The sequence below is a fragment of the Amborella trichopoda genome, chromosome 3 (genome assembly GCF_054954075.1).
Source record: "Amborella trichopoda isolate Santa Cruz 75 chromosome 3, AtrichopodaSantaCruz75HAP2 v2.0, whole genome shotgun sequence".
NCBI classification, from domain to species: Eukaryota; Viridiplantae; Streptophyta; class Magnoliopsida; order Amborellales; family Amborellaceae; genus Amborella; species Amborella trichopoda.
The window spans coordinates 53,594,420-53,620,781 of NC_142338.1; the positions used below are offsets into that span (position 1 = coordinate 53,594,420).

Below are 26,362 nucleotides of genomic sequence, written 5' to 3' on the forward strand. Positions count from 1 at the left end.
TACAAGGAGGTCACAATTACATTTGTCCGTTGGATTTCAAATCGGGTAATTGTGAGTGTGTTATTGATTAGATTCAAAAAATTTAATAAAATTAAAAAACTTTATGACACACCCCATGCCGCCATCGTAAGTCTTGTTTAAGTATTTCTTGGTCATACATACTCTCCTTGATCCCACTCGTTACACTTCATAATCCTATTCTCTTGCCATAAGCAAAACAGAGATATCATTACGCAAGAATAACGGGAAAATTACAAAGAAAACCTCAAATCTACACTTTCTATACAATTTACCCCCAACTTAGCTTTTCTCTCCTTTTTTACCCAAAAACAAACTTTCTAAGCAAATACTCCCTTAAAGAAAAAGTTCATTTTTTTAAGCAAAAATGCCCTTCTCGTACACCGAAATCATTTTGGACAGATGTTGACTTTTGCACCAGTAGCACATTGCCAGAGTGCACCATCATATTGCCAGACCACCATTTATAACGGTCGGACCACTCTTTTCAATTGCCGGAGCGCATTTTACACAATGTTGGTGCCCTACTACCAAACCGCACTTTACATAGGTGCCGAAGCCTTACTGCCGGACCAAACTTTCTATAATGCAGAAGCGCTACTGTCAGACCGTACTTACATGGTGCCACAGCACTTTTTCGGTGGGATAGAGGAGAGGAAGGCATGGGTAACGTAAAAGTAAGATATGGTAGTTTAGGCATTTTTTTTTTTGTTATTTGGTTAAGGGATTTTTGCATGGCAATTTTATTTTGGAGAAAAAAAGTTACACAGAAAGTTAAAGTTGGGGGTAAGTTGAATACAAAGTACAATTTTGGGTAATTTTTTTTTTTTTTAATTATCGTGAGAATAAAACTGGATTTCTTACCAGGGTAATTCAAAGAAAGAGTAACTGCAAATATCAAAGCCATTTTTATTAGCAAAGCAGTCACCCCAGAACCTCAACACAAATGCGAGGAAGCATATTCCAGCCAAGGCCCTATCTTCTTCTCAGCCATACCAGGTTAAGGCACGTGTTTCGTTCTTTTGCCAAACTAAACACCTTCGACCCATTCGAAAATGAGAGCCAAGAGGGAAAAGGAGGGAAGGATGCGGAGGCGGAAGAGGAGCCTTTGTACCTGCACAGGAGCAGGGGCCAGCACTTGCTCACCAACCAACGCGTGCTGGACGCCATTGTGGGCAAGGCTGGGGTGGAGCGGACCGACACGGTGCTGGAGATAGGGCCGGGCACTGGTAACCTCACCCTCACCCTCCTCCACCACGTACGCCATGTCATCGCGGTCGAGATCGACCAGCGCATGATACGTGCGCTCAACTCACGTGCCTCTATGCTAGGCCTTGCTCATCAGTTAACAGTAAGCTCACTAGGGCCACCAAGTGCTTGATAAAATTCTCAACTGACCTATCCACTCGTTAAAATTTAGCAGCGGAGAGAGCTCCCCACACTTCAAAATTAGCCACACACATACAGTACAATGGCATATATAAATTCCCTATCTTGTTCACATTTTCCAAACTTTCGTACCTTACAAAACTATTTTCCATAGGTCACTATATTCTCTTTTATTCTATGGATAGTGTATCGGATATTCTTATATATCTCTCCGTGTATGTGTGTATACTTTTATTTTAAAACAATTTCTTTTGGATTTGTTTTAAATTTATTAGTGCATTTTGGCCCTGTTCGCTACTTGGCCAAGTGCACTCGGACATTGCTGAGCTACTGGCCTCGGGTCAGGGCTGAGTCCGAGGTCGGAGGTGAGTTGAAATGCGTTGGCATGGAAATAGGGAATTGCTTTTTCACATTATGTTTTTGACATCATCAAAAGTGCTTTCCTCAATTCCCTCCAAAAACATGAGTGGTATTATCAAAAGATGCACTCTAGTTTTTCCGCATAGCTCAACGATAGGTTCAAATAGCAATGCCCTGAAAATGATACAACTAAAAAACAGAGTTGGAAGTCATTACTGATATAGCAACCATTCACTGCCGTTTTGATGGTCACAACTACTATTTGAAAATTCACCCATAATTCTTATATAGGACACAGACCAGGATGGGTCTCGGTGAGCCTTGTCCAAGACATATCCTGGTCTTGTCAAAAGACTCAAACTACTATTCTCAAGAATATCATAGTTTTACAAGATGCCACTACATGTGTCCACTTGACTTTAGTCTCAGCCGAGTCTGAAATGTTGGACATTGATCACAACTCAACACCATCATGTGGTAAAACCATATCATTCTGTACATAATAGTGCTAAAGCCTTTGTAACGGTCTCTACAGCAGACAATAGAAGTAATGGCCTATGGCTGGTATAATGGCATTTGACTCTTGCTTACAACGGTTCAGGTCATATCTGGAGATGCACTAAAGACCCAATTCCCACCCTTCGATCTCTGTGTGGCCAACATCCCCTACGGTATATCATCCCCTCTTATCGCCAAGTTACTCTTTGACCAAACCATCACACCCTTTCGAAATGCCACTCTTCTCCTTCAAAAAGAGTTTGCATCTCGACTTCTTGCTCGACCCGGAGATTCGGCCTTTAACCGCCTCGCTGTTAACGTTCAACTGGTGGCACACGTTCAACACTTAATGGGTGTGAGCAAACGTGACTTCGTTCCCTGTCCTAAGGTCGACTCCTCGCTTGTGAAGATTGTTCCAAATTCTGTTAAACCAAATGTAGATTTGAAGGAGTGGTGGGCGTTTACTAGAACTTGTTTCTGCAAGAAGAATAAGACATTGGGTGCAATTTTCAGGCAAAAGAAGAAGGTTTTGGAGCTTATGAAGAGGAGGAGCATGGTTAGGAAAGGTGGGAATGATGAGTGTGGTTTTGTTTTTGAGGATGATGAGAGTGAGGATGATGGGGAGGAGGGGGAGGGGGTGGAGGTGAAGGGTGGGGAAGTGAGCGAGTTCAAGGAGAAGGTATTGAGTGTGCTAAAAGATGGGGGTTATGAGGACAAGAGGCCTTCCAAGCTTTCCATTGATCAGTTTCTGCATCTTTTGACTATGTTTAATAATGGTGGGATACGTTTTCATGGTTAGTTTTGAATATCTCCCTATCTATCACACACACATGTTCCATTCCAAATATTTGTTTCGAGAACCATGTGTTGTGTGACGATTGGTTCATTTACTTTTCATGTTTTCTTCTACTTCATACAAAACCTTATGGTTTGTTTGACAACTTGGAATTTACTATTTGTTTATCACGTCACCCACCCTTAACACTTCTAAATAACAAGTGGTTGAAAAATTGACAACAATCCCCAAAGTCAGCACGAACTTGGGCCAGTTCTGAATGGTCCCAAATCAAGTGACTGCCTCGGGTTGCTAGATATCCAAAACTAGGCAGTCTGTTCACTCTTCAATGTAAAGATTGCAATTCTAAAATTTAAAGCAATGATCTAATGCAACAGTTGTATCATAGTATAATACAACGACACTTTTAAAAAATCATGTTTGTGGTATTTTTATGACCTCAAATTTTGCACACACACTCTTCATCTCAATAATCAATCTCCCAAAAAAAAAAAAGTTCAATTTGAACTTTAGATATGGTCAAAATGAATCCCCTCCAAAAATGAATATAGACCATTCATTTTGTGAATTTCAAGATCTTAGGTTTTATAAACTCAAAATCATTTTTTTCTGTTTTAACATTATTCATCTAATGACAATAAAGCTATCCAAAAAATTTGGAAATAAAAAAATCCTTTAAGATCTAGATCTAAGCATCTCTTCAAAATGAACGGTTTATGTTAACTGGGCTAAAAAAATACTTTCTAAGTTGTATTTTCAATTTTTTTTTTTTTTTTTTGGTGATTGTTCATTAGAACGAAAAAAATATATATTTCAAATTTTAGATCAAACAAATGGCAATAAGATAGTTTTTTAAAGTTGTTGCCTCATATTACTGTTCTGCAGTTGCATAAAATCATTGCCAATATTAAGAAAGTGACCTAGGATCTTAACCTGAATTAGATTCAGCACCGAATAACCCCATTAAGCCCAAGAGAGATACTGGTCATATGGTAGAGATCACACTCACATTTTTGGAGTTCAGGGTTTCATTAACATACTTTCATAACATACTTTCAACTGTGCTGTCACATTTTTGGAGTTCAGGGTTTCATTAACATACTCCAACTGTGCTGTTTACTAACAAAGTACTCGTACTCGTACGTACTGCAGATTGTGTTCAGTTTGCCATCCCAAGGGTGAATACTACGCTAGTGAAATACCATGGGAAACTTGTGCAGCATTTTGGATTTATGGGCAATCCTATGGGAGATTAGGTTGATTTCAGACAAACATTTTATCCACTTTGGTTCCAGCTTTTAGGCTTGCCCTAAATCAAACAAATTACTTTTGCGTATTAATTGGCCAGGACAATGCAATGGCTTTAAAATCAATTATATAGTCTTTATTTTATTTTATATTTTATGCTAAGAAATTGTGGTGATAGAAATTACCTTTGGAGAATGCTGTCAGCTACCAGGCCAAACTCATTTATTGTGCTGCCCCCTTAAAACAAAAGAAACTCTTAACATTTTTAAAAAATAATAAAGTAAAAGAATACTCAATTGACGTACATGACTGCAAAGGGCAAATTGATTCCATTCTCTATACTTTCAAAAAAAGGGTGCAATAGCATTGGAGAGGAAATAACATCAAAGAACAATACCAGACATTGCATTTTGATAAATGCCAAATGAAATGTTATTAGGCATATATATAGTTTGCGTATACATTATAATGGTATGGAAGTTGGTGATTAACATTCTCCAAAAAAAAAAAAAAAAGAAGACGTGGAGGTAGGTGATGCTGTACATTATGAACTATCAAAGAGAGAGAGAGAGAGAGAGAGAGAGAGAGAGAGAGAGAGAGTTGGACTATTGAGAAGGGAAGGATGGGTAAGAAGGAAGGGGTGTTAGGGTAAGAGGCAGTCCACATTTCATCCGGACTGTTGGAAAGTTGACAATTGAATCTTCTTCGGCCACCCAGCTGCAAAGTTTTCCAAGAACATCAAGTGAGGTGAGAAATATCAAGCACAAGTTACATACCAAATACTGAACCTTTCAGGGAAGAAAAAGTAGATTATATATCAAACAATGTTAAAAGTGGACTCACAATCCCCCTTAACAAGTTCCAATTGTGAATATCATGTTATACACTTCATTAAGACTTACTAGACCACAAAAGTGTGTAACCAAAGCGACAGTTTTTCAGTATATCTCGAGATTCAATAGAACTTGAGATATGGCAATCATGACCCTCAAACAAGGGAACATGAGCACCTCCTCATGTAAATGATTGATATAGTTAAAATATCAAGCTCATGGAACTTCCTTCGGTAAAAATCCAAACACCTTTTCTATTTTATAGTGTTTCATAGGAACAGAGTGATATGTTGGTTGACAGTCCAGTATTGTTTTGGTCGGTATCAGAACATGATGTTATGGAATAGCGATGAAAGTAGCTCATGCAGACGCACTTATGGAAATGCCATCCTAATCTAAATTACTGTAATGCATATGTTTCTATAATATCAATGAGAGTCTGGATGTCAATTATCTTCATATACCGCAAATGATTTGCTATCAGTGCTTGCTTTGAGTTGTGATCTTTATGTGCACTTTTTTCAGCTCGATATTTTGAAGCTCACTGAACCAACTGCAATGGAAGGTGGGTCACTAGGAGTGGCCTAGGAAAAGGTATCCTTGTCTAAAATAAGCCAATTAAAATGGTTCTGTAAAAGAGAGGCCACTCATATGAATTGTTGCATTTATTATCTCATGAGTATCACGTTTAGTTCCTTTTTTGTTTCTTCAACAAGGTCTTTTGGGAAGATATCTGCAGAAAACCAAGGTTACAAAACAAAGGAATACCTGAAAGAAGTGACAAAGTGGTGGAGGAAAACAGCAGCTTCAAGCCTAGAGAGCTCAATGCCAGGGCAAAGCCTGTAGCCGCCCCCAAAAGGAGTGAAGGTGAAACCGCCAGCTTCTTTATCCTACACCGTCATCACCAAAACCAGCTTTACATTCAGAAAACAGCCAAGCTTATAAGAAATAAATAAATAAAATTGGAGTTTCAGGTTTAAAATATTAAATCTTGCTAATGCAGCAATTGTCCTATATTTCCACAAAATTGTCGTCCTTCAGCCAATTTTATGTTGTCATTCGAAGATATGGTGACATTGTGTACTATGAAGAGAGAATAGATAGAAACAAGGAAGAATCAACCAATAGTTTATGAAACAAATGTAAAGGACATATATGCTGGAAAGCCTGAAAGTCCTAACTAGTGCTTGAACACTAATAAATTGCATCATCCACATATCAATTCACCAACTTTATTGCACCATACAATAAACCTAAAATTCAGAGTGTGCCTTTTAGGACTATTCTACCACTTGTGAGAACAATAATAAATTGTTTCATCCACAAATCAATTTTTAGAATAGTCTATAGAAAGGGCACTTTTTTCAAATTTATTAAAATTTTGAATCATTTCATGATCATCACCATCAGAGCTTTTCCCTAACTATTTGGGTTCGGCTACACAAATCCTGGTCCGCTATTCTGCTCTATCAAAGGTCATACCCTCAATAAGGTCATAAGTCATCATATCTTTTCTCACTACTTCCAACCATATTTTTTTTGGCTTACCGTTGCTTTTTTTTAGCTTTCCATTTGACCCAACTCGCACGTGTTGCACTAGATCTGTGCTACACATAGCCAGCCGACCTAAGTCTATTTTCTCTCGTCTTATCACCTATTAGAGCTACATCTAAGTTCTTTCAAATGTATCCATTTTGAATTCTATCTCATCTTGCCTTACCACTTATCCATCTCAACATTTTCATCTCAACCATACTCATGGGTATGTTATTTCTTAACCGTCCAACATTCCGCCCCATAAAACAAAACTGGTCTTACAATTGTCCTATAAAACTTTCCTTTCAGCTTCATTGGTAATGTGGCGATCACAAGAAACTCTTGTTGCATATCTCCACTTCGCCCACCTAGCTGATTCTATGTGTGATCTTCAATTTCTAATTTTTTCTGGATTGTCGATCTAAAATATTGAGAGTGCACTCTTTTCGGCTATTTCTTGACCGTCTACTTCCTTGTCTCTAATCCTATTATTACTAAACTTGCATTCCATATACTCTGTCTTAGTTCGGCTAATTTGAATCATTGATATTTTATAATTTTTCCCTCCAACATTTAGCTCACAAAATTCAAAGAAAAAATATATAATAAAAAGGGATATTTCACATAAGATGTATCTTAAAACCCTTTGGTTTTCTTCGTGGGTTATAGATGGTAAAATCATCAAATGACTTGTCCAGGTATGCTTTTTTGAACTTCCTACCGTCGTAAGGATTTTTGTATCCTGCACGAAAGTTCCATGCAGTCATTTCTAAATCCTGATATTCCATCTTTCCTACAAAAACATAGCACTAATGCATGAAACATTATGGGTTTTTCTTGAAAAAGTAAACACAAGTTATAACCGCTCTTTACAAGTCCGTTTTGCAAGTCGTAGTCAGCCATAAAAAAAATGAAATAAATAGCTGCCACATCTCATAGAAGGGGATGATGAATACAAAAAGTTTGCATAACCACTTACTTTCCATCTCCAAGGATTAAATTGGTAAGGGTTGCTGAAGTTTTCCTCATCTAGGTGAACTGCTCTAAATGAAGTCAACACACACCACCCCTTTGGTATCAAATATCCTAAAAACCAATGAAACCGACAAATTTTAGGTAAGAAACTAGTCACTACTTCAGGAACAGTCTTATCTATGAATCAATGTAAAGAAAACCCCAAAACATGCGCCGTCCTTAATCACATCCCCTGTAAGATAACAATATTATTCTTTGGTTATCTTAGAGTGGTATATGGTTTTCGATAAATGTGGAGTAATGTGGATATTCATAAAAAAGTCAATAATACTGAAGGAATTATGATGCTCTAGGGCATATTAGAATTTTGAAAAAGGAATGCAGAAGTTTCTGCCATTTTTAAAGAGAAAATAAATGGTCCTTTTTGCTGGTGTTTAGTTTAAAAATAGCTTACCCTTGATCTCCACGTCTTTTAGAGCTTTGCGCATCACCGCATTTATTATGTTTCCAATCCTCAAAGTTTCGGTGATCACCTAACCACAATAAGAACGGGGTTTGAGAACAATAAATAAAGCATAGTAAAGCTTCTTTATCTCTTTTTCAGAGGTAATATAAACAACGATTATCAGTTTAACTTACATTCTGTGTAAACGACAACGACATATAGTCTGTCCAACACAGCTTTTCACCTGCCTGAGCTTTCAATCTCTTCAGCTTCAAATTCTCCTCCTGCACAGAAACATATGAATGAAATATATCCTTCTTATGCACACATACAACACAGTTGAGAGGGAAAATGACATGATTCTCAAATTGGGAAAATAAACCAAAACCGGGGATGCTATGAAAACAGAGGAAAGTGGCATGCAAATAAAGATCATATGCGAAAGAATAGGCAATAGGAGTTTCTAGTACCACCGAGTAGGAAATATCAAGCAAGCCAATGCTAGATTATTTGCTTTCAATCATATAGTAAAGAAATGATAACATACAGAGGCCATGTACTGAAAACATATACACGACTGTGTAGAGATCATAGCTGCAGCCCAGGCATGAACTGAAGGACACTGGAGTTGTCTTGGCCATATTTCAATCTTACGAAACATTTCATACACACCAAATGCATGTGTTTACTATTTGGTTGAGTTTGTACCAACCCGCATTTGCTGGAGAGCAGTAGGATTATCAGTGAGGAATTTGAGGGCAAGCGTTATGAGGACAGGGACCGAATCTTCTCCGGGTATCATCATGTCTATGACAGTGTTAGCCATTGAAAGATCATCCTTCATTTCTATTTCATTTCCTTCTTCTTGTGCATCTTGTTGGCTATCGTTGATTAGCACGTCTATAACATCATCCATGGGATTCAAACCTTGCTTCCTCTTCTTCCTTTTCTCCTCAATAATTTGACGTACCAATTTCATGATCCTCTTCTTGGCCTAAGATATTTAAAACCACGATTGAAGGAAAATATAAGTGATCAGAAGACCATATATTTGCATAATAATATCCCCATTCTATTGATACGTAGTAAGATATAAATAATATCTGTCTTTTAATGGAAGAATCGCGATTGTTTGTTAGCAAACCAACAAATTTCTTCAACCATGGGGTTCAATGGACTCTCCTGCTACTATACTCGATCCCTAAGTTATACATGAATATCTCACTTCATTTGTTTCCATATTCAGGCATGTATCAGAAACAAAGAAACCAATAATGAGATCAAATTGAAATTTATATTTTATCATTTTGTGCCTCTCTCTTTACATGTAATGCAAAGACACATTTTCAACAGAAAACACATAAGTTTATTTTAATATTATTTAATCATTAGGAGATAATGTCTGTTACTAAATTTCCTATATCAAACAAACGAAAAGACAAAAATAGAAATATGTCAATAAATGATTGATAACATGCCTGCAGAGACTTGCGTAGCCTGGTACCGGGTAAGTTGAAAGGCAAAGACATCAAACCAGCAATAAACTCTCGGAACTCGTGCCTCAAGAAGTTCATGTCTTTGCCTGAGCCCACACTCATCAAGGCTCTTACTAAAATTTCAAATGCCATCTGCATCACAAAACAAACTTACATCAACAGCTAGCTGAAGGCAGTTTTACTCGCTACAAAACTATTCATTCTACATATACCACCATTCCTTCCTGACATAAACTTTATCTCAACTTACTAAGATATTGAGACCATTTAGCTAGAAGTGTGAATTTTCGGATGAAGGTTTTGAAAGAGAGAATCTTTCATGCATGTGTGTGTGTCTATGAGTGTGTGTGAGAGAGAGAGATGATGACTAAGGACATATCAGCCAGGACTTGTAAATGCCAATGGCCAACATCATGAGCAATTTTTTGGGGTAAGGACGCAAGGGTTCTTTACAGTGTAGCACGACTTAGCCTAGCCGAGGCTGAGTTGCGGCGAGTTCTAGGGGCAATTTGCAAAGCACCAAAAAAAGATGTAAAAAAATATAAAAATACTAAAAAATAAAAAATAATTAGAATAACTTTTTTAGATTATTTTGATAGTTTTTAAAATGATTAGCAATTTTTTTTATTCCATCATCTCATCATCATCCAAGCCTTATCCCAATTATTTGGGGCCAGCTAAATTTTCCTTATCCCATTATTATTTATTTATTTATTTATTTTTATTTTTACCTTTTTTCTAAATTATTCATGTGTAAAATAAAAAAATTTAACCATTTTTTACCCCTTTATCTATTTTTAATATTTAAACATGAAGTGCATTACTCGGCCTAGTAACTTGCCATGGGCCAAGGCCGAGGTGATTAAGAAAATATTGATTCTTCGGAATAAGGAGCTGCTAGTTAAAAACTTTACCCATTTTTGCCAAAAATAATAGGGTAAAAGATCAATATGTACAAAATACTTATTTTCATTAACATAAGGAAAGGACATATCCCTTCTTATTGGCACAAAACATCCAAAACAATTTTTTTTATTTGAAAAAATGCACATGAAAATTGGTTTTTCTCGTTTGTACCATTAGTCATGCATGCAAAACAAACATATCTTACATGCCCCAAGAACACATACAACATGCAACAAGCTGGGCCAGCCCTGGCCCTAGTCCCTATTGAGCTGGCCCAGCCTTGACTGAGGCAAAGAGGCTTTGGCCATACCGATATTAGGGCGGGCCAGGCCAGGAAAAGCCAGGATGTGCCAAATTAAAAATAAAAAATAAAAAAAGGGCTAGGCCAAGTTGGGCCGGCTATAGCCTTATCCCTTTATCCGTGGATGCCCAACCCTTGGGCCACGATTTGAGGGCCAACCCTAGGTTTTTTGGGCTGGGCCGAGCTATCCGGCCCACTGCCACCCTAAGCTTGCCACCCTAGGCACCCTATACACAAGCACAAGTACGCATGTTTAACGATTAACACCAATGTTGTCAGATTCGCTATGGAGTCTTCTTCAGTTTGATGAGAAAAATGAAGCAATTCGATGCTTCGACCGATTCAAGAGAAGTCTTCAGACTTTTTAAAAAAATTTAATATAAATAAATTTGATATTTATATATAAAATATATACAAATAATCGAACAAATTTACAAATAATAAAAAATAAAAAAACACTTTTATATAGCTATTTCTTTGCTGACCGAAGAAAACCCGAATCTGAATAAAGCAGCTCAAAATGGCCCAAATCCGATCGAATCGACAACACTAAGCTTCACTTCGCTTTGATTTATTCCTAAAATACAGAAGCATCGGCCGAAGAGAAGCAAATTTGATATCACCGGTAAACACAAGCTAAGCCAACACACACTTTTCTCCATTCATTATACACAGTCCATCTATCATGCGATAGGTGTCTATACTCTTAACAAGTAGACCCACGCATTTTCACATGCAGTTGTGTGCAGTTCTATGTGCTTCTGTACACAAGTACAAGCATGTGTTTCACTATACTTCAAGTAAGCACAAGTGGTTGACTAGCTCATGCATGTGAAGGGTGAGAGTGAAATGACATATCGAGCTAGTAGTGCCTATCTGTAAGTTCTTGCCTAACCGTATGATCATTGTGAGATGCACAAGTACATTGTAGACAGGGAAAATTATCAAGCCCAAAGAAAGGATCACATGCATGTGGTACACTAACTCCCACATATAAAACCTTGTATGGGCGTTATTTTTCGGATCCCAAAATGTTTGGATATCACTTAACAAATCATTCTCGTCAACGCCTTTTTCCTACTAATTGGAGTCGGCGAAGATCACCTAACAACGATTTCCAATAAAGAAAAAGTACTATATGTACCTAAAAAAGTTGATTTCATACTAATATTGAACAGATATTGTATAAGTGACATCAAAGTGTTCAGCAATTCAAATTTTAATTACTCTTTTAAAATATCTCCATGGTGATTCCAAAAGTGGATCCTTAAATTCATAAAAAAAAAATTATATGAAATAAATCTTTTGGGAGTAAACTATCGTGTGCTCTTGCAAGTGTACAACTTTAACATTTCCAACATTCGCATCCTAGTATACAATGTGAAGAGGCGTATTCACGAGAGAATGGTGAAATTTCAAAACCATGAGATATTGCCATTAAAAAATCATAAATATCTCACAAGGTAACTTAGAGAACTCAAGGAATGAAAAATCAGATAGGCGGCTCAAACAAATTGCCCGAGGGGTAAAGGGGCTGGGGCTTATGGTGGTAGCACCTCCAGACCTTAGTTACTACATTGTGGTTTTCATTCCTACCGTTAACACCACCCCATTAATCCCTTCAACAAGCAAACTCATAATCTACTTGAAAAAATAGGTAGGGGCATGTCTTCCCCACTGAATCACCCAAAATAAAAAAAACAAATTGCTTGAGTTTGCTAGAACCTAGACGGTGCCAGTTCCAGATAGCCCAAAATCAAGGAATCGCCTTGATCACCAAAAACACGGCATTTCAATATGGGGACTCGAGCCACTATCAGGCACCGGCAACTTTTTTTTTTTCGATGCTTAGCCCAACTCGTTGGGAGTCAGCAATCTAACTCAGAAATCCAAGAGTGCCCTCATCGCCACCCAATTCGTGTTTCTTAAACATTGAGTGAGGCATTGATGTTTGAAAATATCAATACCAAGGTAACCTCATTTATTCACATCTGAAGTTCCAATATCTAATGTCTACTAGTGTAGTTTTCTTTTTGGGTAAATCTACTGGTGCGTTTAAACTGCAATTCCTAAAAAATATTGTTCTCTAGATGAAGGGACAAAATTGGAAATTGCCCCATCAACCGTTTTTTCGAACCCATCATGGCTCGTCCTTTGAGGGCTTTCAAAATCAAGGTAATAAAAAGGATGAAAGGTGAAGGGAAAGTAACTAATGAAGCCACAACTGCATATACATGTTGTAGAAAATTTAATACAACTTCAAACCTAAGTTAACTACAAAATGTAGTTTTGCCCTAAAAAATCAGCAAACTGATCATTATGAGTATGAGCGAAAAAAAATTAAACCTTAAAATTTGGCCAATTGCAAACACATTTTTTAGACCACCCATTTTAACTCTTCACATATCCACTAGATCTGCCCTATTTTTTCCGACTTTCAATTTCTAAAAGGCATTATGAGGTTTTTCTACGAGGCATCTGAAGTACACCCATCTTTCTAATGGTCTTCGACTCTGGCCACAATAAATCTAATTTAGTGAACTGCAACCCTATCCAATGAATATTGCACTAAGTGATACACTGTATCCATTACTAAAGGTCTGATGCAGAGTTTAAAACCCGGATTAGTGGGGGATGGATTGTTCCCCGATAAATACATGTCGGATTGCTAAAGAGAACATATGGATCTGTGATATAAAAAATATTAAAAAATAAAATAAAATAAAAATAAAAATAGGGGTTCATAGGGTGGAGATTAAAAGGAACCTAATTAGACAAGCTTTAAGAAAGGAAAAAAAAGAAAAGAAAAAGATGGCAGAATCGAGTTGAGACTTAATACTATGCTAAAACCGGTTCGGTCCCAAACGATTTGTAACCACACAAGAAATGGCCAGGTTTTAAAACTATGATGTATATCCCATCTAAATATGCATATGTAGGTGTACAATTATGTAAATATGTGCACGCAAGCAAAAAGGAGAGGGGCGGTGCATAATTGCATATGCGTGCATGTGCCGAGAATTTAATTAAAACGTGCGACATGCCACCTATTTCACATTTTTAAACCATGTGGAGGCATCATGACATCTATCACTCTCGCCTTTTATTTCATACTCGATTTTCAATTGCACTTTCCACTGAATATTAAAGTCGAGTTTAAGTAAATGGCAAACTAAACTTGAGTTGAATTTTTTTTTTTTTTTTGACAAGGATCATATAAATATTATTAAATCAAATGTAAGTTACAATTACATTCCAACAGGAGTTCATTATCAACAAGCAAAGAATTAGAAGCCCGTCACTAACATTATTTGTCTCTCCATAGACTTGTTGGAAAGTCACCTCCAAAACTCCACAAATATACATCCATAGACTTATTTAAAAGACACCTCCAACACTCCTCAAATATCCATAATCCCAGCCCCATAGAGACCTTAGTGTCCAAGGAAGTCTACTAACCTTATTGCACCAATTAATCACATTACAGGACTTTCTTTCAACGATACAGAATCTTCCCAAATTATTTTCTTTGAGTAGCCTTAACCGTTGAACAACACAAAGTTCAGCCTTAACGGTTGACGAAATGCCACAGGGTCCACAGAAAGAAAGAAGCACATGCCCTGTTGAATCTCTTAGAATACCTCCCATGCCCTCCGACCCAAATTTACCTAACGAACTTTCATCAAAATTTAATTTGAGGTAACTCTGAGCCGATAAACACCATCTACCTTGAGTTTAATTTTGCTACCGTCAACTGCTAACATCTCAAAAGCGTACCTGATTCTTAGTGCTGTTTGATTTTCCATGGGAAATAAACCTGATTCTTACTGCTGTTTGATTTTCCATGGTAAACAATTTCCTTTAATGGAAAGTAAGACTGTGATCCATGACCACATGAAACATGTGGTGATTATACATGGCAAACTATTTCCTTTAATGGAAAGTAAGACTATGATCCATGACCACATGAAACATGTGGTCACTATAATCACCATTGACTGCCTAGGGCTCAGACGATAATGGGCTTCTTACTCTCTCACCATCACCATCCAAACCATTAGATTCTAATGTAGAGAACTTGAAGAAATATAGAAAATTAGCAAAAAAGCACCTTGACACAAGCAATTTTGGAGAAACACCTAAAATTTTCTCCCACATAGGGGGCTCAAGCCTTGGGCTTCTTTTTCCAAAACAAAATCTTTTCTTTTTTTAAAAGAGGAATACAAGAATGCTTCTCCAGCCCTTCCACACCCTTATTATATTGGAAAATTATTGTCTTGGACGACATTTATCTAATATCTATACAATTAACTTTTGACCAAAAAGTAGTAACTTAAGTATAACTTGAAACTAAACTCCCTAACTTTACATTTTTTTTTTTTTTTGATGAAGGTAACCTTAACTCCCCAACTTTAATTAAAATATCTAAAAAAATGCCTAACTGAACCAGCAATGAAATAAATAACTAAACATTTGAAATAGCCTCAAAACCAAAAAAAAAAAAAATCAAACTATTTCTTGCTTTTCTTGTTCTACGTGGAAGTCATCTTAGGGTCTTCATCTTCCAAATATGAGCAAAAATTAGGAGGAATCTATCGCTCCCAAAGAAGGTACTCCTGGCTACTTGTTGTGCTCTGATCACCATCATCATTGTCCCCGAGTTGAGGAGAACTCGCCCTCAAGTTCACATTTTCATCTTCACAGACCTCCAGATCACGAAACTTTGACATATTAGCAATGTTGAAGATGCCCAAAGTCTCCATATGTGAAGGCAAAGTGACCTTGTAAGCATTGTTGTCCATCTTCTTCAAAATTTTGATCAGTCCTGCCTTGCGATCATTCAACTTGCTGTATTTTGCACTAGATGTCGTTCCTTCCTAAGGTACACCATTACCCAATCTCCCACATTAAACGCCATGAAACGGCGATGCTTGTCTGCTGCTTTATTGTATTTGGTTGTATTGGCTTTTAGACTAGCACACACTTATTCACGCACTCTCTTCATTTGTTCAAACAAGTCCTCAACAATTGCATGACCCTCCCCATTGGCCAGGATAAGAACCAACTCAAGAGAGTGAGTAGGTTTTTCCCATATACTACTTCAAGTGGACTCCTACCAACAGATCTATTGCAAACACTATTATAAGCAAACTCGGTTTGAGGCAATGCTACTACCAACAGATCTATTGCAAACACTATTATAAGCAAACTCGGTTTGAGGCAATGTTACGTCCCACTGTTTCTTCTTTTCCCTCACAATACATCTCAAAAGATTGCCAAGAGTATGATTTACCACTTCAGTCTCATCATCTGTCAGCCGCTGATAAGCACTACAAAACTATAACTGAGTGCTCAATTTCTTCCACAAAGTTCCCCAAAAATGTCTGAGAAACTTGTATCCCGATCTGAGATTATTGTCTTTGGAACACCATGCAGCCTCACCACCTCTTTGAAGTACAAGTTAGCAATATGTGTGGCATCCAAAGTCTTCTTGCAAGGTATAAAATAAACCATCTTTGAGAATCTATCCACTACCACGAATAGAATCCATACCTCTAAGTCTACAGAAGTCCCAGCACGAAATCCATGCCAACATCCTCCCAAGGTCGCATAAGAAGTGGAGAATAAAGCCCGGTATTCTATCTTGGCCACTAAGCCAGTTGACATGTACGACACCTCTCATCAAATCGCACAACATCTCTCTTCAATTTTGACCAGTAGGTCTTAGACTCCACCAATACTATGGTCTTGTCTCAACCAAATGTCCACCAAGACCTCCCCCATTAAGCTCTGCTATTAGGGTTTCTTTAAGGGAACATGCATAAATACAAAGGCAGTTTCAATTGGAGAGAAATCCACCTTGAATAAGAAAATCCCCAATGACTCCATCGCAACACTGGTCCTATATGTCCTTGAAGTCATCATCATTTGCATAAAGATGCTTCATAAAATCGAACCAGGTAATAACAGTTGTCATGGTAGTTAATAGAGTCAACCTTCTACTTAGAGTATTTGCCACTCTATTCTGAGAGCCTAGCTTATGCCGAGTAACAAAATGAACTCTTGCAAATAAGCGACCCATCAAGCATGTTGATGATTTAATTTATGTTGCTCATTAATATACTTCAATGCTTCACGATTTGAGAACATAAATTCCCTTTGAATTTGGTAAGGCCACGAATGCCTCAAGGTTTCAATAATAGTATAAAACTCCACATTCATAAGAGAATACCGTCAGTGGGTGTCATTTAACTTCTCCCTGAAGAAGGTAATAGGGCAACCTTCTTGGCTCAACATTGCACCAATTCCAACATGCGAAGCATCACAATCCAACTCGAAGACTTTTTCAGAGTTTGGAAGAACCAACACGAGTGCCTCAGTCATCTTCTGCTTCACCAACTAAAAACTTTTCTCGACTTCATCACCTCTAATACCAGTGAGCTGCTGAAATTGTTTTTCAAGTTCCTTAATTCACTCATCTCTGAGATCTCAGAGTGGATCCATAAAAATCACCCTTCTACGGTCCCTTCTTGTTGTCATGGGTTTGACGAAATCACAAACCCTAGACAATTAATAAACAAAAACTACTTAAATCAGATAGGTTGTTATAGCAAAACTTCTGCCAAAACCAGCAAACTCTAGACTCCACTATAACTTTCCCTCTTTGTTGTTGATCGAGGGCACAAAAAACCTTCGCTACAATACCGTCTGTATTATGTTATAGTAACTTTCATAAGCTGCTATTGTACCTTCCAAAAACTGCTACAATACCTTATGTGTATAATGTGGGTTTTGATACCAATTTGATGTAGAGAACTTGAAGAAACATAGAAAATAGGGAAAATATCTCTATAGACCCTATTTTCAACTTTCATTTCTCCATTGACCTAAGATTGCACAACCTATCTTACTACATAGAAATTCACTGTATTATATTTCCTAACCCTCTAAACATATTTTATTCATTTTTTTCTAATTTTTTTGGCCCACACAATTTTAAAAAAGGCATTATTTTTTTAAACCCCTCTCTCTCTCTTGAAATGATTCCCTTTCTCTCAACCTCCCAAACACCTCTCTCTCTCTTTATCTCCCCCAATTCTTTATCTCTCTTTTCCGTTTTTTCCATCCCCTCCATCTCTCTCTCTCCACCCAAGAACGCCGGCCTAGTCCAAATCTGGTAAACCCTTGATGGGTTTTCCCTGCTTTTTCCCATTGTTCTTTGCTAAATCTAACTCCCCACTCTCAAAATAACGAGAGAGCTTCCAATATGAGCAGGCCAATATCACGAGAGCAAATGCTATAAGGCCAAGTATAGCAGGAAGGCCCCCAAACAAATAAGGCACAAGAGAGTGCCATGGAGAATGCACTGCTGAAGCAGCCGTGGTATTAATGCTACTATTAGGCCTCATTTCAATATAGAGAGAAAGTAGAGAGAGAGTTTCAAAACAGTAGAGAGAGAAGGAAATGGAACTGAATGGTAGAGAGAGAGAGAGAGAAGGAACAGACTCAATAGGAGTACCCACTGAAATGCTCTCCCTTAATTCCACATTGAAGTTCATTTATAGAAATCCAGCGACTTTCTTCCGTGTGCATGTCGCTTCAACCCCAATTTCTATGACTTATTACCAGCTTATAGAGAGGGCTTGGGAAGATTTGTGGAGAGAGATTGAAACAAGTGAGAGAGTGAGAGTCAAAAAAAGATGTCTTTAAAAAAATTTTGGGTAAAAAGTTGGAATAAAAATAGACAAAGTTATTTAGGGGGTTAGAAGATAGGTTTAAAAATTTTAGGTTTGGGAAGACATGAAAGTTGAAAATAAGGTCTATGGAGATATTTTGACACAAGCAATTTTTGAAAAACCATAAGGCTTTCTCCCACCTAAGCCTCAAGCCTGAGGCATCTTTTACGTGAGTGCCTCCTCAACCGTTCCATGCCCTTATTTATATTAGAAAACTATTGTTTTAGATAATATTTATCCATACAATTAACTTTTGATCAAAAGGTCCTTACTTAAGTATGACTTGAAACTGAACTCCTTACCTATATTTAAAATATCTAAAAAGTCCCTAACTGGTCCAACAATGAAATAAACAAATAAAACATCTGAAATAGCCTCAAAAAATAAATAGAAAATTCAAACTATTTCGTACTCTTCTTATTCTTCTTGGAAGCCCTCTGAGGATTTTCATCCTCCAAATATGAGCGAAAATCAAGAGGAATCTGTCGCTCCCAAAGAATATACTCACAGCTACTTGTTATGCTATGATCACCATCATATACCAAATGAAAATGTAGTTTCCCTGAACGAGTATTTATGGGTTTTTTTTTTTTGATAAACAAGTATTTACATACATTTGCCTCAGTGTGATTTATCTCTACCGTCATTCATCGAGAAGGGATGGTGGATGCCCACATGGTGTACCATAAGAGTAAGCCCCACCTAAAAAATCAATCGAAAATTTTTGTTTCATGTATGAGAATATCATCTAATTGTTCATCTCGATCTCAATCTATATCGCCAGCATCATCATGTACTCCTTATCTCAGTTCTTTGGGGTTGGCTATACAAATCTTATTTTTCCATTCTATTTTGCCAATAGCCATTCCCTCAATTAAACCATAAGTCTCCACATCTCTCATCACTGATTCCATCTACATCCTTTTAGGCCTTTCCTTTGCCCTTTTGGAACCTTCCATTTGAACCAAATCGTCCCACTTAACCAGTGATGTTCTAGGTAGATGCGGGACTCGGCTAGAACATCTAAGTCCACTTTTCCTCATGTATAGGAGCCAGGCCTAAGTTCCTTATGATATATTCATGTCGGAACTCTATCTTCTTTTTTTTGCCACTTATCCTTCTCAACATCATCATCTCAACTACTATTATTCTATGGATATATTGTTTCTTGGCCGCCAAACATCCGTCCCATAGAGCATTGCTAATCCGTATAGTTGTCTTATCAAACGTCCTCTTCAGTTTCATTGGCATACCATGACATATAAGATTTTGGAAGCAGATCTCAACTCCGTCCGTCCTGCTCTAATTTTATGTGTGACATATTCCTCGATCTCTCATTCTCATGGATTATTGGCCTAAGATATTAAAAATAACATGTTTTAGGTGACCATCGATCTTTATTAATTCATCGTTTCCACTCCTATCACCACTGAACTCGCATTCCATATATTCTTAGTCCGACTAACTTTAAAACCTTTAAATGCTAGGGCATTTCCCCTAAGCTTTAACTTTATATTGATGCCATCTCTAGCCTCATCAATCAAAGCTATATCGTCCACCAACAATATATACCACGTTACTCAACGTGTCAATGCATGGAATCCATAACGAAACAAGGAGGAGACACGGACTCAAAGCTGACCCCTGATGTAGGCCTACTACCACAGAAAACTCACTTGTCTCTTTATTAGTTCCTCACATTAATTAGCGCTCGCTCGTACATATCTCTCACCGAGTCAATAGATCCTCCAGAGACTTTTTTCTTTTCCAACAGCCATCAAATTAACTTTCTAGGTATCCTATCGTATGATTTCTCTAAATTAATAAAGGTCATGTAGAGGTTTTTTTATCTTTCACCTAAACACCGTTGTTGACCTCCTTGGCATAAGATCAAATTGATTTTTTGACAGACTCATTTCATGTCGTAGTCATTGCCCAATCACTCTCCCACAACTTCTTAGTGTGGCTTATAAATTAATTCTTCTGTAGTTCGTACAATTGTGTATGTCTTATTTGTTCTTATAAATAGGTACCACAATATTTTTTTTTTATCCATTTGCATAGCATTTTCTTTGTTCTCAAAATCTTGTTAAATAGCTTGTTCAACTAGAATATATTAATCTCACCCAAACTCTTCCAAACCTCTATTGGGACACCAACTGGTCCTAAAGCCTTTCTCATGTTTATCTAACTCAAAGCTTCTTTCACTTCAGATACTCTAATCCTACGAATGTATCTATAGCCTCCAACATCATTTATGTCAAAGGTTAATCATAAAGCTGTGCTCCTATAGTGGTTGTCATTTAACAATGTTATAAAATACAATCACAACCTTTCGTTGACCTCATTATCATTCACCAATATCCTTTGATCCTCACGCTTAATGCATTTAACATGATCTAGATTCATCCACTTCCTCTCTCAATTTTGCTAGTTTGAAGACATCATTTTCACATTCTCTTGTTCCCAATTTATTATACAAATCCGCATATGCTTTAATAAGTTTAATCATAGTATGTCCCAATGTTGAAAACTCTTATGCTATCATAAAAATTTTCACCCCCTGATTATAAAAATTAAATCTTCCAAATTGATGCAAGTTGAACACATCAATAAACACTTTCAAATCTTGAAAACAAACCGTCCAAATTATGTATTACAAGATACATAATTTTTAAGACTTGAATCTCTTTTATATATCTATATATCTAAGAGTTGAGATAGAGATAATTAATTACTAGTTTTTTAAATTTTGCAACCACTTTTTTGTCTACGGCTTTTCGAGGTGCACCTCAGTTCCATAGCATGAGGTTGGGTGCGTTATACGAACTTTTTCCTAAAAATATAAGGTCTTTAAAACTTTAAAAAACAGAGAGAGATCATAAAAGTCACTATCCACGTGAGAGACAGCAAGATATATACAAGAGATTAAAAAGGTGTAATTGAGAGAGAGAGACTCTTCCAAAAAAAGAGAGAGAGAGAGAGAGACGTACGCTCTTGGCCTGGTCTTGAATGCGAAGGGGGGAGCAGCGTTGGGACCAGGATGGCATAGAGAGGTGGAGGTGGTGCTCCATGTCACGTGCGACCTGGGCTTTGAGGGAGGGAGATTTGAAGAAAGAGGAGAGGAGGGCGTGGAGCTTACGATGAGGAGCACCGTTGATGAGGAGTATGGAAGGGTCACCCATGAGCATGGTCAGGGACTTCGGGTAATACGGGACGAATATGCGACCATCGTTTTGGAGCACACTTTTGCTCACCTCCGCATCCGTGGACACGATTGTAGCACGTCCAAACACGTGCGTCTTGAATACTTTACCATATCTGCAATTTCATATCCCAAATTTTCACTCACTCCATATCATAACATCAGTCTCAATAAGTGATTTAAAAACAGATTGGTGACCGAGATCAATCACCCCAAAAACCCATCTAGATGGGTGAATCGGCGGCCAGATCACCATTTTACTGTACAGAAAAAATAATGAACATAAAAAACAAACACGTGAAAAACAGTGAACCGACCAAAAACCCATCTAAATCAATAAATCGGCGATCCGAATCACCGTTTTATCATGTGAAACCTCAAGTTCCCTTCGAGACTCGGCCATTTTTTTAATATACATACAGAGCTGAAACTGGATGACTGATACCCAAGTCGGATTGGGTGATTTCATGTGACACTCCGTTTTTCAAATCACTAGTCTCAATCTCAATTATACATCCACCGTATGCTCTCTCTCTAACATAAGATTAGTGTCAATTATTGTACTCGATGTTATGTTAAATCTTTCATTGTACACTATATGCGATGTTGAATCTCTCTCTCTCTCTCTCACTCAAATCACCCCATGATTGATCTCTCTTTCTAAAGTCGTAACCATTATTAATTAGGTTTGTTTGTCACTCGTATTGTCCGTGACTGACTCTTTCCTTTTCCGAGTGCTAACGTGATCCGTGACCGACTCCAAATGATAAGATCACAGTGAATTATTTGTCACAACGCATGTTATCCTTGAAATAAAAACTTTAATCTCTCTCTCAAGCTAACTTACCTACCTTTGATTGCGCTCTCTCTCTCTTCAGAGATACGTTACCCTTACTTTGCCCCTTTTTTCTCTAACCTATCCTTTGATTTCTCTCTCTCATGCCCTTTCTTCCTCTAACCTATTCTTTTTCTCTCTTACACTCTCGGCGGTTTGCATAAAACCGAGGCTCTAAACGATCAAAGTATACTGCATCTTCGAATAATGTCGAGAAATGTAGTTTTAATATTGAAAATCTTCGTGATAGCCTTAAAATATATTTTCATATTTAAAATTTACAGTTTAAAAAATAATGTCGATCGTACGTATCTATGAAAACTTGAAAAAAGACTGTCCAAATATGCCTTACTATTTTCAAAAGGTGAAATTAAAGGAAAATGTCGACGAGAAGGGAAAAGAAAACAATTCATCAAAATGCACCCATAATTTCAACAATCTACGGTTTAACACTTTCTCAACCATTGAATCAAAAGAAATGGGTTAAATGCCAGATAGTCCATCCATTAGTTATATTTTGATAAATCTGCCTATGTTTCGTACAACCATTTTCATCAAAATCATAATTCATATTTGTCTAGTTAATCTATGGTTAAGATTATATAATTCTTACACAAATTTTATTTGTCTTGAAATTAAATCAAAAGACGCTGGCAAAATATTAAACAGTTTTTTATCTGTTAGTTATTTTGATAAAATTTCCCATTTATAAGTTACCAAAATTAGAATATACTCACATGGAATATATTCGTAAGAGGGGCACTTGCGAAATTTTCACATAATCTCCCTAACCTTCTTTCCTAAAATTGTCGGCTGCTATATATATATATTTCTTCATTATTTATCACTATATTTCTTCATTATTTATCACATAGGACTGCTTTGGGCACCCATATTATTTAATTATGGCACCCCACAGACAGAGTGGTGATGGCCCAATTAAGCAAGATTGCCACCAACTGGTTCGGGTGGCCAACCGATCAGCAAAAGCAAATTCAGTCTCTTAGTTGTAAACAAACCAGCCTCGCAAGAAGCAACTAGAAAGTAGAGAGAGAAAGTATTACTTGTAATTTGCAACCCATAAAGTAGAGAGAAAAACATAAACATTACGATCTCGATTAACTGATTGAAGCTGATATCGAAAGAGGAAGGAGCCATCTTTTGAAAGAGAATCGACGTGTTACTCGAAATCACAGTGGTTCATGCATATATGCGTCGGTTTATGTGCATGCAATTCATTGGCGATCCTCAAAATCTTCCCATCAAAAGGAGAGAGTCATAGCAAAAATTACAGAGAGAGAGAGAGAGTGAGTTGCATAAACGGTGAAAGACATGCAACTGTGAACCATTTGTCCGTGCCTCTGAGACAGTAGGGAGAGGAGAAATATTTGAGATTCAATATTCAGCGCGAAAATAAAATAAAAAACAAATGAGATTCAGAGCAAAAAGTAGAGAGAGAAAGACTTGCATGTGGATTAAGATTTCAAAACGTCGAAAAGAGAGAGAAACCGAAAGAGGTTGGGACTTACAGTGAGCTGCGCTTCTCCATGAAAGCCTCTGGCTTTGCTGTGTAACCCCAAGACATGAAGTCTAGGGTTTCTCCTATGAAAGGCCATCCAAGAGAGCCTTTGGGCACGTTTTTTGGACCCCTTCTCGTCCCCCACCACCACCAAGAATAAAAAATCACTGCGAACCACGCGCCCAAAACCACCCAAACCATTGTTGAGCTATTATAGAAAGAGAGAGATGGTAGTGTTCTAGAGAGTGGGCTCTAATTCTAGAGAGTGAGAGCTCTTCTTCTCGTTCTTCTCTTCCTAATAAAGGGTTGTTAGAGAGAGAGTGAGAGAGAGGTGAATGAAGGTAGAGTATTAAGAGTCAGAAACAATAAAAAAGAAGAGATTCTGAAAATCTATGGCTTCCATGCCTTCATTAAATGCTGCAACTGCAACTGCAACCTATTATTTCCTAGACGACGGCCTCCTCGCTGTCCACTCTTTATCTAAGGTTCAGCTCGTGCGCGGGGGAGACATCAGAATTACCATACTACTTCTTTTCTTTTCCTCAAATGACGATACCCTCCATGTTACATTTTTAATTTCTAACTCAAGGAGAGGATCTAAAAACATTTTGGGCCATGCGGCCCAACCAAGTGTTCCGAAGCACCTTGTTAGGGTCGAGGCCCGAGAAATGACCAATTTAAACCTGTTCCAGGGCTAGGCAAGTTGCCAGCCCTTGGTTACAATGGATCTTATTAAAATGCGGACATCAGCATGACATCTGCACCATTGATATTACATGCTCGTGTGTGATGATGTCTAGTGGATGGTGATGGCTCCTCGCTTGCATCTATTTTAATTATTGGAAGGGATAGACTTGTTCTGAATTATTAGTGGGGTTCATTTAGTCAACTTAATTATTCAGTAATTAGGGGCGTTTTAGGCAATGTTGAAATGGACAAAAACTTATCCATCATATACAATTGTACAGCCGAATTTTCAGTACTATAAAATCCCGATTTTCTATGAGAAATAAACAAACACATCTCATTTCCCATTTGTTTCGTAATAAAATTTCCAGCCGTGGTCCTGCATGTCCTTGAAAAGGTAGTGCTTGAGCCACAAACTTTGGCTAGAGGGTTAAGCCAAGGTTAGTGTAGGGGCACTGCCTATCGGAGAGCCGGTGCCCATTTTATTTAGACAGTCTTGAAAATTGGCTGTCCCAACAAGAGGAGCTATTTTTAAAATTTGAATTTTTTTTTTTATATTTATGTATCTTGACGTTGAGATAATCAATTTGAAGATATTTAGACGTAAAAATAACCTCTTTTATAAATTTTTGAATGGCCTAAAATTTGGTTGTTTAAACTTTTTCTATTAAAAATTGGAAAAAAAAAAAGGCCTGAGAGGGGTGGAATGGTAATATCGCATAAATGCTAGCTTCGTGGGGCTTGGGTGATGTGTCGGGCGAGAGGGATGCGATTCATGTGAAGCCATAAATAAATAATGGAAGCGGCGCCGTCGCGGTCAGCGAAGCTTTTAGACCACGACCCTTTTGATTTGAATTGGGAAGTGAGAGAGAGAGAGAGAGAGAGAGAGGGGGGGAATGTGCCGTCCTTGTCACCGAACCTTCCGCACTGCAACGCTGTACACTGCCTCATTCTTTCTCTCTCTAAACTCATTTTCTCTCTCCCCCAACCCACGTCTTTCTCTCTCTCTCTCTCATTCCGCTTCTCCACTTTCGGCATGTATCATATCATCCTGTACCTCCCGGGAGGTGCACGAGGACCGGGGAAAAGCACTAACTTAATGGATTTTTTCCAGTTTCTTATCTATTTCTTCTAAAATATTTAAAGACAAAAGTTTGTAGACGGGTGAGGCTCCAAACAATCAAAGTACAGCGTCTCTATGAATAGTTTTGAAAAATATTTTTTCAATACTATAAATCTTTGTGGTAGCTTTAAAATATATTTTTATCTTTAATTATAAATTTTTAAGCTAAAAATATAGTGTAAATCGAACATATCTATGAAAATCTTGAAAATTGACGGCCTAAAAATGCTTTACAATATGCATTATTTTCAAAACTTGATATCCATTCTTTTTTCATGTCATGCATCTTGATGTCTAGATAGTCAAATTGAAAACATTTGAGCATCAAAACCACTCTCTTTTAGTTAGATTTTTTAAAAGAGATTTAATTTGATTGTTTAGAGCCTTGACACCATATAAACTTCTTCCCCATATAAATGCCGACGGCCTTCCATTTCTAGAGAGAGGTTTAATGTG

At 37.4% G+C, this 26,362-nt stretch overlaps 2 protein-coding genes across 7 annotated transcripts; one reads left to right on the top strand and one right to left on the bottom strand.

The window, feature by feature from the left end:
- The first annotated feature begins 855 nt into the window (after positions 1-855).
- LOC18429332 (ribosomal RNA small subunit methyltransferase, mitochondrial) lies at positions 856-6,283 on the top strand. Of its 3 annotated transcripts, none has more exons than XM_020664399.2 (4): positions 856-1,369; positions 2,369-3,059; positions 5,668-5,736; positions 5,872-6,283. In XM_020664399.2, exons 1-3 carry the CDS (start codon positions 965-967, stop codon positions 5,688-5,690), a joined length of 1,119 nt encoding a protein of 372 aa, XP_020520058.1. In that variant the 5' UTR covers positions 856-964; the 3' UTR covers positions 5,691-5,736; positions 5,872-6,283. The 3 variants fall into 3 exon arrangements, with proteins under 3 accessions (XP_020520058.1, XP_006838681.2, XP_088717479.1); XM_088861353.1 differs by having other exon boundaries at positions 984-1,247; positions 5,872-5,940; XM_006838618.3 differs by having other exon boundaries at positions 5,668-6,283.
- Positions 4,718-24,548, bottom strand: LOC18429333 (cytochrome P450 90D2). Of its 4 annotated transcripts, none has more exons than XM_088861348.1 (9): positions 24,107-24,548; positions 21,531-21,858; positions 9,577-9,726; positions 8,811-9,092; positions 8,293-8,382; positions 8,108-8,186; positions 7,658-7,764; positions 5,911-6,032; positions 4,718-5,026 (listed from the first exon to the last, which is right to left on the bottom strand). In XM_088861348.1, the coding sequence occupies exons 1-9, from the start codon at positions 24,295-24,297 to the stop codon at positions 4,915-4,917; spliced, it is 1,461 nt and encodes a 486-aa protein (XP_088717474.1). In that variant the 5' UTR covers positions 24,298-24,548; the 3' UTR covers positions 4,718-4,914. The 4 variants fall into 4 exon arrangements, with proteins under 4 accessions (XP_088717474.1, XP_088717476.1, XP_088717475.1 ...); XM_088861350.1 differs by having other exon boundaries at positions 8,646-9,092; XM_088861349.1 differs by having other exon boundaries at positions 21,531-23,938.
- Positions 24,549-26,362: the final 1,814 nt, after the last annotated feature.